Genomic DNA, 13,544 nt, shown 5'->3' on the forward strand with positions numbered 1-13,544 from the left:
GCTGGCAGTGAAAAAAGCTGACATCTGAAGAAAGTTCTCGTAAGTTTTAAAGACTAATATTCCTTGCAGAGGAATTTATGCTGAAATAAAAAGAAAGTACAAAAAAGTTTAAGAGATTTGTTCTATCCTAAGCGAGCAAAATTCCTCCACCAGTGTACCTGAACAGAAAGTAAAGTTGGAGGCAACTGGACCACAACAGTTCAGGCCAGTTTTGTCCTTCCTATGTGCAGCAGAGAAACAGAGATCCTGATGCTGTTCTGCCTGACATCATCTCTAAATCCTCCCTTCATTTTATGGTGGGTTTTTTCCCTCCAAATTCTTAAGCAGATTTCTTGTCAATGTCAACAGCACCTTGGGTTAATTGGCCTTAGCAGGACTTTTTAAGTTGAGTAGCTCCAACAACCCAGAAACCATGCTGTTAACCTGCAACACACAAGAGCTCAGTGGAAAAATCCTGTCCTAACCTAAAGTAAAAAAAATTAGCACAGCAGAAAGCAGGACTTATGACAGACAGCAGTCCCAAGAGTTGTATAATTCTCATACCAGGCTACAGCAACCAGCCGCATCTTGGCTTCTTCCCATCTCTTTCAAAATGACCTTCCCAGCAGACAAAACAAGAAGGAACAGAAGGATAATTTCCTGACCCCAGTACAAAGGAAAAGCTTCACCAGTAATATCAAGCCACTCCTAGCCCTGAAGTAGACAGAGACACTCTGCAATAAACTCATTCACAGAAATAAAGCCAGAAAGAGAAACACAGGATCAAGAGTTTGTTGTTAACTTTTGTTGCTAGTGATCATAAAAAACCCTCAGCTTAAGCACGTGCCAAGAAACTGTCTTCTACACACAACGTACAGCCAGTGGAGCTTGATCCAACCAACCACTCAAAGAGCCCCCAGCAGCAATACAGATGGTAGTGGCTGATGCCCTCTTCAGCTACCACAACTGTGGAGATTAACCTTTGATGCCAGGATGAAGTTTATCTAATCTGTGCATGCACATCACCTGCTGCTTAAGGGATGGGGCTGGGACTGCCTGTCCTAGGTCACTTCATCACTCTGAGCCCCAGGGCATGAGCACAAGGCAGAGAAGCACTCCGCTCAGCAAGGAAGCACGCTTAACCCTCCAGATGATGCTAAGAAGCCTGAACATGCGCAGCCTGATCTGTAGCAAAAAAATTAAACTTTAAACAGAGTGAGAAAATTTTAGGCCAGACCAATTTTTCTAGCCATAGTTTAGGATTACTAAAAATAGAGTTTATAATGCCAACTGGTGGCAGCTCTAATAATCACAGAGGGATTACTTGTTCTGTGTGTCCTCAGGGAATCTCCGTCTCTTCTCTGCACTGAAGAAGATTTTGACACTTCTGATGAGGACAGTGCAACGGGAAGATCTCACCCAACCTTCTTAATCCTTGATTGATTAGACCATAAACAGCATTCCAGAAAGCTTGTAAGACTAACAAGCTACTTTCCTCTCCTCCCCAGTGTCCTTACATACTTCATGGAGTCATGGGATGTGATGGCCATTTCTTGCAAATGCTCAGAGCCCTGACATCCAGACACGCCCCTGGTGCTAGGGGCTATCCTGGTAGATGGACAGATCTAGCAGGCTTCTGATCACCTGCATTCACCAGGAAGGCAGGGTCCTCAGAGCCAAAACCCTTACACACCCACCAGGCTTCCAGTCTCTTTCTTTCTCACTAGGTTAAGCTGCTGTGGTGGGTATAATTCAAGATCACCACAAACCTGCAGCCAGCTCTGAATGGAAAAGACTACCTACTGAAGAGCGCTTACCCCCAAAAAGCACATCCCTGCCTGTGGTCCAGGTCTGTTCCAAACACCAAACAAGAAGCAAGTGAAATTTCAGGTGTCAGGACCTAGCTCAGTGCTAGCTACCAAGAATCATAGAGTCATTTAGGTGACAAAAGACCTTTGAGATCATCGAGCCCAGCCATTAACCCAGCACTGCCAAGTCAACCACTAAACCATGTCCCTAAGCACCACATCTACGTGTTTTTTAAACACTTCCAGGGATAGTGACTCCACTTCCCAGGGCAGCCTGTTCCAATGCTTGACAATCCTTTCAGCAAAGAATTTTTTCCTAATATCCAATCTAAACCTCCCCTGACACAATCTGAGGCTGTTTCCTCTTGCCCTGTTGCTTGTGACTTGGGAGAAAAGACTGACCCCACCTCGCTGCAACCTCCTGTCAGGTATTTGTAGAAAACTGGCCTCCTGTGCAATCCCAGAGAAACCCAAGGCAGTCCCTGCAGCTGCCGGCACCACACAGCTCCGTGACAGCGAGCACCGGGGAATGTGATGGAGGACTTCTCAACATAGCCCAACTCATCAACCCTTCTCAACAATCAGGAGGGTACAGACATAGGATAGTCTTGGAACAACTGTGTAAACTGCAATCGAAGTGGTAACACCCCTGAAGAAACACCAAATAAAATACAGACACCCTTATTTGTGACTTATACAGCCACTATCAACGTTTAACAAGTGAATAAACATGCAAAAGGAGAGGAAAGGGAGGTATTGTTCACAGCTTAAGCTAAATATATATTTAATATTCCTAAACTTTGTAAGTTCATTTGCTTTAAAAAAGTAAAAGAGGGCACATAAATTCTATGTTATCTTTATCTGAAATCCCTTAGCCAAAGATGATCCACCTGGCCAGCACCCAAGACTGTGATCACAAAGACCTATTTATTTGTAACAGAAACCAAACTGAGTTAGAGAAGAGCAGAAGGGTTGACCAGCAGTATATAAAAAAAATAATAATTGCAGGAAAATATTTAAAGAATGGCATGCATTAATGGCAAAGCAATGTGTATTTAAGCAGATATAAAACAGGCATATAATGGTGAATGGGATTTGAAAAAAAACTTACACAGAGCACCTGAACAGAAGAACACTTACACTGAAGAGTAACATGATTATAAACCAGCAACATCAGATTCTTTTCTACAACAGGCATAATCAGCTGTCTTATGACACAATTGGCATAAAGAGCACAGCAAGGATCACAAAGAGGTCAGATATTTACACATAAAATACAAGGTGGGGAAAAACCTTGCCCAGAGAGGTGGTGGATGCCCCAGCCTTGGAAACGTTCAAGGCCAGGCTGGACGGGGCTCTGAGCAACCCGGTCGAGTGGAAGGTGTCCCTGCTCACTGCAGGGGGGTGGACTAGATGACCTTTAAAAGGTCCCTTCCGATCCAAACCATTCTGTGACTCTATGAAAACAAGAACAGCTAGGGATATCCCTAGGCAAGGTTCAACAAAATCCACTGATCCTGCAGCCCACCACTGAGCACAGTCTGAAAGCCCATGTCCTACAAACCCCATCAGCTCCCATGTCCATGGGTCCCTGTGCACCCACAGCATCCCTCCCTAGCCCAACAGTACCTGCTTCCCAGACAGCCCCAGCACCTCTTCCCCACTGCAATACTCCCAGCCACCCTCTTAAGTCTTGTTTGGCCAGAACAAGATAGATCATGTCACAGCTGTCATGGAGCTTACACTGGCTTAGTGGCCAGGGCCACCAAGCTTGATGAGCTGTCACCTGGCTGCATTCCCCACCCTCAGCTGCCATGTCTCAAGCTACTTGGCCTTGAAACCTCCACACATGAGACAAATTTGGTTGAAAATGTTTTTTAGTGGCTTGAAAGTGAGTATGAAACAATCAGAAGAGAAGAGAAACAACTATCGTTTATGTCCACCTGCTTCAGGAGAACAGTCTGAATCTTCCGGGGAGGGGGATGGGTGGGCAGGAGCCAGACAAGGACCCTTGGTCTCCCTCGAGGGGCAGTGTGCTACTGTACTCTTTCCAGAGCCACCAGCATTAGCTAAAGAGATGTAATTACCACACAGGGACAGGCCCTTGCTTAGATCTAGGAGAACAATTACCCAAGCTCACAGTGGAAAAGCATTACTTTTATGTCCCACTGACCTGAAAGGGAACAGGATTGCACTCTGTCACTTGATCACCACAGGCTTGGCCATGCAGCTGTACATACCGTTAGCAACAAACCCCCCACTTCTTCCAAACAATCTTTTTTTCACATCCTTGAAGATATTTAGTTTTATTCAGTTAATTTTCTTTCATGAGCAATTCTTCTCTTTTCCTCTTCCATGACTCATTTTTCAAAATTTCCAACAAGAAGAAATAATTTCTCCATGTCTCAAGAAGCTCTCACTATTCCCGAAAAATATTTTATCTTCCAAACACCAACCACTAGATAAATAGCACAGAAGCATAGCTCCCAGGCTCCCACACCACCTAACAACCTCAGCCGCCAAATTAGGATGCCTTGTTCTTGGTTCCCAAATGAGGTATCGTTCCAGTCACTCCAGGGTACGTGTCCAAGGATGTCACACTCATGGCAGACACCTTTGGTAAAGCCATGGCACAGGAGATGTATGGGAACGTATCACAGTGGATGGGGACAGCTCTGCACAGCTGTCTGCTGTCACTCCCCTCCAGCACACAGATGAGGGAGAACAACTCCTGTTCTCCAAGGACCTGGTAGGATCCACGCTCATGCCTCATCACCTCCAAAGAACTTGAGGCTGCAGAGAGCTGGAACAGCACTCATCCACACTCACAGTCCAGCTCTCAAACTGAAGATGTTGGGGTCAAAGACAATTGTTCAATGCATTTCTGTCCCTAGGGGAGTCAAAGAGTTCCTCAGACTGAAAGCAGGAATGGTTGGGCTACAAGAGAAATGAGTGAAGCAACACAAGCTCAGAGGGCAACAGGCTCCCGATGGCTCCCAGTTTTGTCTGGTGCTGCAGAGAACATTCTGGAGTCAGTGCCCACAGGACAGGGTGGCTCAACCTGAAGAGACCGTGGAGACAACAAGCACCAGGAGACGCTCTGCAACATCCAGTAGGATACTGCTCTCACATACCCAACCCTCACCAGAGCCAGTGAAGCCTGGGATCCCTGCTCAGTGGATCACTAAAATAAGGCTAGCAGGTAGTACTTGTGATTAATCATTTCATTTGTTAGGAAAGGAAAAAGCAGTCTCTTTTTTCCAAATGAGGACCTGGTCACGGTGCCTTTGATGTCTCACAGCCAGATCGCAGCAGTCTGTTGTGTCTAAAGGCATGCCAAAAAATGATTAAAACAGACATGAACACTTAGTTTAGAAGTTACAAGAGATGAAGCTTGAAGCCTGCAAGTTCTAGAGCAACCTCCCCACCAGAATAGCAGGAGGTTTTAAAGGTGGAGCATGATCAATTTACAAGTGATTGTAAAGCCGTACAGGGCCAAGGACTCAACTCACTGACGACAAGACCCCTTTTCCATCTCTGTTCTTCCAGCCCTGGGAATAAGAATAACACAGGAGCAGCACTCCAGTGAGGAGGCAACTGTTTGCCACCCCTTTGCTCTAGATCACCATCTATCAAACCAGACCGTTTGATAGTGAAGTTTAAAGTTCTGCCTCAACCTTCCAAGTTGTTAACGGCTCTGTCTCTAATCACCTGCATCTAACTGCCAGAAGAGCTGCCTTCCTACAGGGCAGCGGGGATCCTACAGCCCAGAACGAGCTGTGTGTGAGCAGCCTCTCTTAAATGTTCCTGGCTGGATAAAGAAAGTCCAGAGGAAACTAGCTGGCTGATCATCAAACAGAATCTGCAAAACCTCCCACTAACTGCAAAACCTTCTCTGTGCAACAGCAACTTTATTCACAAGTAAAATAAACCCCTCTATCTAAACAACCTCCAGCCCAACCGAGAACTGCTACAATAATAATTCAACAGAACCATAACCACGGCCAACAGAAATTCAGTTTGCCATTTATTTCACAGAGGGTTAGCTTAGATACTGCAGTAGGGAATGTCAATAAGGAACCACACCGGAGAGGAAAACCTACTGTCGGATGCACATGGTAACAGTTGCTCGAGAATAACTCCTCCTAATCACAAAAGTGCAAAGAAATGAGACCCCACAACCAGCACATTCATAGCATTATTAATTTCTCCCTAGCTTCCAGGCTGGAGATTCAGTCCTCACCGTGCCTTGTCTACGAACCATTTCTCCCTGTGACCTTGTGATTTCAGTGCTGGTGACTACTGGCTCTCCCTTTGCTTGGGGCACTCACACCTCGTTTCATTTCTCATTATCAGTAACAAGCAGATCAAGGACAGACTCTCCTCTGCTTACATTCTTTAGCTATCTTACAAACAAAATAACTGTCTTGATTATTGTCTTTTATCATCCAACAGCTACCTGGACAGTTACAGTATACAGTCAAGACAGACACACTTAACTTTCACTGTGCTCTTGAAACCAAACCAACTCCTACGGAAAAGCCCTAAGGAAATCCATCACACAACACAAGGCTCAGTGCATCTCTCACGCTGCCAAATCTAGTATGCAAGACCCTTGCTCAGCAGAACCTTTGCAGCAGTCCATTTGCTTTCAGCAAAGAGTGCCACCTTCGAATGTAACCCTGGGCAAATGTTCAAGGATCCTCAGGTTTCTCACAAGACAGCACACCAACTAGTAGCATTTGCTTTGTAACACATTTCAAACAAAGCCACATGCAAACACTTGTGTGGCTTACACGTGAGTACAAAGGTGCCCTTGTTACTCCACTTCAAACTCTTCTCCATCTTCCCCGCAATCTCAAAATAAAAACTGCCAGATGTTTTGCCATTCTCTGACAGGAACTGCTGGCAGCCCCAGCCACCTGAAGTCGCCGAGTTTCACTGCATTGAAGGGATGGCTGTCAACCCCTCTCACCAACACATCTCAAGATGAGACACCGGCCCTTATCACAGCTTCCACGCCAGCAATCTCCTGTCCCCAGCCTCCACCTGCTCGGCACGGCTCTCCCCATGGAGCTCCTTTCCCACAACACACTCCTGCTTGCAGACAGCTCCTCACTCAGACTGGCATCTTCAGAAAGTTTTCTCCCTAAGCATCATGCCCTCAGAGAGCTCCCTCCATGCAGGGCTCTCGCCCTTGCACATCTCCCCAAACACAGCTCGTCTCATTAAGCAATTGCCTCCAGCAATTCTTTGACAACACTCCCTAAACTGGCTCCCACCCTTCCCCAAACAGCTCTTCTGCTCATACCCACCATACTTCAACACTTCCTCCAAGTGCCACCTTCTCCCTCCAGGGCTCTCCACCCCCAGCACCCCAACACTTCGATTCCTGGGCAGCACAGCGAGTCCCCACCCAACTGGTACACCCTTCTCAGGACCTTGATCTCAAGTCCCCCAGGCTGACAAAACAGCTGCCCATGGCCAGGCACCCTCTCAAACCACACTCTCCCAATGACTCTCCCTGCTGCTGCCCAGCTGCGGACACCCCAGCACCCCTGTCTGCTCAAAGCACAAGGCCAGCACACCGGCTCGGTCAGGGACTTTCACTTATACCACTTTCTATTTTCCACAAGCCGGGTGCAAGAGAATTCTTCCCACCAAATGAAGACACCCCATTTCCAAAGGAGTCACGAGTCCACCAAACATGACAAAGCACCTGCTGCAGCAGTTCCGCTCAGACTGCTGGTTTCCATTTATCCCCATCACTCTACCTGTCTGCAATGCCAGGGCACCCTATCCAATAACTGTCACTACTCCTATCCCTGCCAAAATTAATCAGCATCTCAAAAGCAGTAAATAACTGTGCGGTGCCCATCCACACTGCCTGGAGATCTTTCATAAGCGAGTCACTGAAGTGATTCTCTTTTAACTCTTATTAAGCCTTCTCTTCTTAAGAAAGCCTCCAGCTCTGAGGAGCCATTGCCTATCCTAGTCTGCTCTTCCTCCCCATGGTACTTCCCACAACTTGCTTTCTCTCTGGAGATCACATGAAGAAGATACGCAGCTACAGGTGAATATGAATTCAGGACTGTTGCAATTACTAAGGAACGGCATCAAGGCTACCTACTTAATGCAAATGCATGAGGAGATATAGGAGGGTGTGACAGAAAACACTGGGTAAAGTGGCTGAAGACACAAGATGGGAAAAGCACCTCTGACCCAGAAGCCCTGTCCATCTGTTGATGTCTTCCAGCTTCCTGGGCACCAACACCTCTACCCCACGACCACACAACGCACAGCTCCCGGCGTCAAACACCCATTAGTGCCAGCACCCAGCTGCAGAAAGCCTCACCACCTGGCACGGCAGCCAAGTCACAGGCACCTCGTGTCTACCTCCTCCTCCACTCAGGGGACAAAAACGCATTGGTGGGGGCAACAGCAGGTCTGCTAGGGCTGCCACCTCCAAGGGCCGGTTTTCTGGCAACCACAGCACAGGACTCTGAGGTCCGACGTGCTTGTGAAGCAGCAATTCAGAGCATGGAGCAGCAAGCGCCGTCTCCCACTGCCAAGCTCGGACCCACATTACAGCTAACGCAACTAGTCAGATTAGCGACTGCTCCAGCCCGCATTGTAAGAGGCGTCAGCAAAAAGCGGAGGCAGGAAGATGAAAAGAAGATCCTTAAACTTTCTGTGAAAAACTACAGCATCAGCCTGCTTGCAGAGGAAGCCTTTTCTTATCCCTGTCTGCTGGATGCTGACTTAGGACCTACCGCATGGTTTACACATCTTTCAGGAAGGCTGCCCAACATAACGGGCAATGCCATTATCCCTCCAAGCCCATCGTCTCCCTACGAGCTCTGCATCACCGTGGCTCCTCAGCGTGTGTGGTTGGGAGTTTTGTTCAGGAAGCACTTCCATGCCCACCCCCCCTCCACAAGAGGTGGGCTGGCAAGCGAGAGCCGCGCAGGTGGCCCGTGGCACGCTGTGAGGCGGGAGCTGCTCACAGAGCACTGAGTCCACCCCGGCCCGGGGAAAAGGGGGTTCAGAGAAGTACCCACTTCTCCTGGGGGTCCCAGCAGAGCGTGGCGCCCGCAGCCCCGTGTCACAGGGTGGGACCGAGGACCCAGGGCCTGACTGCAGGACCAGAGCCCCAGGGCCACGCTGAGGAGACGGGGCCCCACGCCCGGGGCCGATCGGGCAGCCCCGGCGTCTGGCCGGCACCCCCGGCCCTGCACCCCCCGGGCCCGACCGGGCGACCCGCACCAGGGCTGGCCCGAGGCCGGCGGCCCCGCGCCCCCGGGGGCTGCCCGCGGGACCCGGGACTGGAGCTGCCCGGACCCCCCAGCCACGGACGGGGCTGTCAGCGCTGCCGGCCCGCGGCCGGCGCGGGACCCCCGGGCCGGTGGTCGCCATGCCCGCGCCTCCCACCCGCCCGCCGCCGCGCCCCCACCCGCCGGCCGCCGCCCGCCCGCACTCACCCTTGACGGCTTCGCCCCGGTTGAGCTGGATCTCGCCCTCGCCCTGCGGCGCGTAGCTCTTCACCACGATGAACTTGCGGCCGGGCACGGCGCTGTACAGCTTCCGCTTGGGCCCGCGCAGCGGGGCGGGCGCGGCGTGCGGCGCGGGCTCGGCGCCGGGGCCGGGGGGCCCCGCCGGGCCGCCGGGGCTGTAAACGAAGACGTAGGTTACGGTGCTGATGCCCGGCAGCTCGCGGCTCGGCCCGCCGCGGCCCGCGGGCTGCGCCATGGCGGGGCCGGCGGGGCGCGCGGGGCTCAGCGCAGCCCCGGCCGCCGCGGCGCCGCCCGGGCGCGGGCACCGGCTGCGGCTGGGGGGCCGCCGCCCGCCGCCGGCTCCATGGCGCGGCGCCGCCCGCCCCGCGCGGCGCTCCGCTCCCTCCGGCGCCGCGCCGCCGCCGCGCGCACCATGGCCCGGGGCAGGTGCCGCCGCCGGCGGCTCCTCCCCCTGCGGGCGGGGACGGCGCCGGCCCAGCCGCCTCCCGCCCCCGGCCGCCGCCGCCGCCGCCGCCGCCGCCGCCCCGGCCCGCCGCCGCCGCCGCCGCGGGGCCGGGGCCGCGCACCGAGCCGCCCCCTGGCGGCCACGGCCGCCGCGCTGCCCCGGGCCGGGGGAGCGGGCGGGGCGGCTCCGGGGGCGGGCTGGGGCAGTGCCGGGGGGCGGGCGGCTGGGGGGGGTCCCGGGAGCCGCGTACGGGGCAGGTGGGGGGATGCGGGGGGGACAGTCTTGGGGCACGGTGGCGGGAGGGGCGGGGGGCGCTGCGGGGGGGCAGTGCCCGGGCGGCGGTGGGGCAGCAGCGCCCCTTGCCCAGGGCGATGCCGGGGGCGGGGGGTGCTCCCCTCTGCCCCCCGCCCTGCCAGCGCCGCAGTCGCCCCGCCCGCAGCCCCCCGCCCACGGTGGGGGCTGGGGCTGGCGCAGCCGCCGGGCAGCGCCCCGGCTCCCGCTGGCCGGTCCCTCCCGCCGCCCCCGCAGCGCCCGGTTTGCGGCTCCGCGCGTGCAGCCCCCCCGCCCCGATGCGCACCTGCAGCCTCACCCCGCGCCCCCGCTCCCCGGGGCCGCGGTTCCACAGCCCTCACGGGGCTGCCCCCGACGCCCCCCCTTGCTGCCCCCCGGTCGTCGGCAGGGGCAGGGGCTCGCGGGGGCTCCTCCCGCGGACCCTCCTGTTGGGGGTGACGGTGCGGGTAGAGGGGGACGGATGCGGTGGCGGGAAGAGCTGCCCGCTAGGCACACCCCCAGCAATGGCTGTCACCCAAAGTGGTGCACGGCTCCTCAGGGACCGGGGTGCAGCCACGGGAGGGGACTGGGTCCCTCAGCCAGGGACAGCCTGAGCTTCCCGCAGGAGCACCGTCACGCAGACCAGCAGAGAGCCGGGAATGGCGACCCAGCCGCGGTGCAAGGGGCACGGGCTTCCCGCTCTTGGCATCAGCAGGCGGCCCAAAGCCTCTCGTCAAACTTGCCATCCGCAGGCACAAAGCTTCAGCAGAAGGCACTGTCACACCGGGGATGTGCGCCACGTAACCTGCCAGCCTCAGCCCAAGCAGCCTGCTGCTTCCGTACCATGCTAAGTTCCAGTCCCTCAAGGGAAAAAACACTTAATAAGAAATAAATAGCTACCCTTTTCTTATAATACTTCTAAATGTCACTCCAGTATCATTTTTAGTCGATGCAGAGATATTAAAGACCAGCTCAGATCTCTAAAAGGCCCCTTCATGTTTTTAGAAACAGTCACGAGAAGCATGCGGGAAATGTAGGTATTGCAGACTGCTCACAGAAAGAGCTGTTCAGTGCAGCGCGCCTCGCCGACACTGCAGCTCTGCACCTTGCTTCATGCTCCCGCTGCCTGCCCGGGGGATGCTCAGCCCACGGCGACGGACACTCGGCTGTGGGTACGCAAGCGGGGCAGCCAGGCAGCCGCTGCACGCCTGGGACTGCTCCAGCGCCGGGGCCGTAAGCCCCCTCCAGCTCCACCAACTGCAACGGGTGCCCGCCCAGACCTTCGCGTCGGCCAGCAGGATCCTGCTCCGGCCATTTTGCTTCTCCAAGCTACTGACTACCGCTCTGCCCTCCTCTTGCTGTGGCACCAACACCGGTCCCAGACTGTGCTGCCGACGTGCAGCTACCCCAGCTACCGAGGAACCACAGCTCCACCGCGGATCCCACACCTTGGCACCCTCCGGCAGGATTGCGGCAGTTTCACGCACCATCGCCTGTGTATTTTCTCAGCAACAACCTTGCATCGTCTTTCACGCCATTTTTGAAAATACTGCCGCAGGACCAAGAGCCAGTCCTCGTGCAAGTGACACGAAGAACAAACCAACAGCCCAAAGGCTCCACGGCTTCCTCTTCAGCGGTCGCGCTGGGGAAGCATTAATCATGTGCCTTGCAATCCAGTTTGCATCTGCCATATTGATTTTGTAGCACACTCATTTTTTAATCGTTAAGGAGTTAGTTATTAAGTCAAAACGTCTCAGAAGCCTACATCTATTATATGAGAGGTACATTTCTAACAAGTTTTGTAATAATTTCAAAGAATACCACCATTTTTGTTTGGGCTCTTTTGGCAGGCTCAATTTCAATTAAAGGGTGCTGATTAGTTTAATCATATTTCATGTTAATGCCCGCTTGACAGAGACCTGTGTCAGCCGTGCAGCTGCTCCAGGTTCAGGCTCTGCTCTGGGAACATTTCTACCTATACTCCCAACTGGAAAATGTGAGAAAAACTGCCTGGAATGGGTTTTATGTTTTCTATCAGTCAAGAGCGGAGTTATCTCCTGGCATGTTTCCACATGAACTGACAATGTGTTTCTTCACCTACTTTATCACCCTGTGCCATAAGGCACCTTGAGGCCTGAAGGAGGGGGATTCATCCTTTGTATCGCCTAGTTAAGCTGTAGCTAATCGCTGCTGGATCCATAACTTATTTCTGAACAGCAGCCAGGATGCTTTGTATATTATGAATAAAACAAACACTACCGCGGCAGTGTTTATTAAGCAGCTAAGGAGCTTCTCGATGTCCCCAGTGTATAATCGTGATTTCGCCGCGCGAGATGCCCACATTCTCCTCCTCTCTGAGACACACAGACACCACGGCTGAGATGCCTGGGTGCCAGAGGAGACCGCTCCCCACGGGGGTATGAAGTGGGGGCAGCTGAAATAAAACACAGTCACTGCGAAAGAGCAGCAGCCTTTCTTTTTCTGCATAGAGATCCTGCCCTTGATGATCACGGGGCTCTTCTCTTTATGGCAGCCGTTAACCTGAAACTCGTCTGCCCAAACTGCACATCAGATCTCACTGCAGCAACCAGAGAACGACGCTGGGTAAATCAGCCCAGCAGCAGGTATTGTTCAACTAAAGCACACCAGCAAGAAGGACATGTCTGGTTCGAGTGAGCCTCAATAGCAGATGGAGGAGTTGTCCTCCCCATGCTCTCTGCAACCAGCAGCCTGCCCTGGAAGCTGGCAAGCTGAAATCAGATTCCCTTGGATGTTTCGCCGGGAGCCAGGAGGCGCCTGAGCAGCCGGCATACAGTGCTCCTCCTGCTCAGGTCCAGAGGGGCTGCTCGCAGTCCAGGCACTCGCGTTTAGTTCTCCTGCAGATAAACGGGTGCTCAAGAAACACTGTTATAAGCCTATGCATCAGTATGAAAACCTGATGGCACACCTCTGTATAAAATTTCTGAGGTTTCACACTTGCTCTGCCTCTTGCAAATAACTATTTGAGATGGACTTGATGTGTGACTCCATGTCTCATACTTCTTACAGATATTTTAGCCCCCAGAAGCATCCAGACTCAATAGTGCTTTAAGATGGTGATGGAGACCTGACCATCTGACAGGGTGCCTCCATCAGAAACAGTGCTGGGTCCCAGTATGGAAGAGCTTCCTCACAAGGGTGGACGCTTACAACAGTCCCCTCAACAAGCCACAGTCATTTCTGAGGGAGGACAGACTTCCCTTCCACAGGCTGGTGGTTCAAATCACCACCCGTGAATTAACAGACCATAATAGTCCCCACAATTGCTTCAAGCACATCAAGCAGTCCTAAATACCCAGGGCTGTTGCTTTTATTTTTATGTGCTCTCAAGGGGCTGATCAGAAGAGAATCGCTTTTTGCCAGGTGAGTTCTGGCTGAAGGATTCTTGTTTTAGGTCTCAACAACCCTCCTCTTTCTTCTCTGGTGAACTCCTGCCCACCAGCCCCTCAGTGGAGCACCCACGGGCGAGGTGAAGGCATGCCGGTTTTT

General features: G+C 53.1%; 1 protein-coding gene across 10 annotated transcripts in view; it reads right to left on the bottom strand.

The window, feature by feature from the left end:
- The window catches only part of SHANK3 (SH3 and multiple ankyrin repeat domains 3), a 369,257-nt gene that overhangs the window by 184,693 nt on the left and 171,020 nt on the right, over positions 1-13,544 (bottom strand). For all 10 annotated transcript variants that reach the window (XR_008732337.1, XM_055710964.1, XM_055710961.1 and 7 more), the window contains one exon: positions 9,269-9,456. Coding sequence is in view for 9 of the 10 variants with exons in the window: in XM_055710964.1 (XP_055566939.1) it covers positions 9,269-9,456 (188 nt within the window). In the remaining variant the exon portion in view is untranslated. The remainder of the gene's footprint in view (positions 1-9,268; positions 9,457-13,544) is intronic.

Source organism: Falco cherrug, chromosome 5 (assembly GCF_023634085.1).
Source record: "Falco cherrug isolate bFalChe1 chromosome 5, bFalChe1.pri, whole genome shotgun sequence".
Taxonomy (NCBI): Eukaryota; Metazoa; Chordata; class Aves; order Falconiformes; family Falconidae; genus Falco; species Falco cherrug.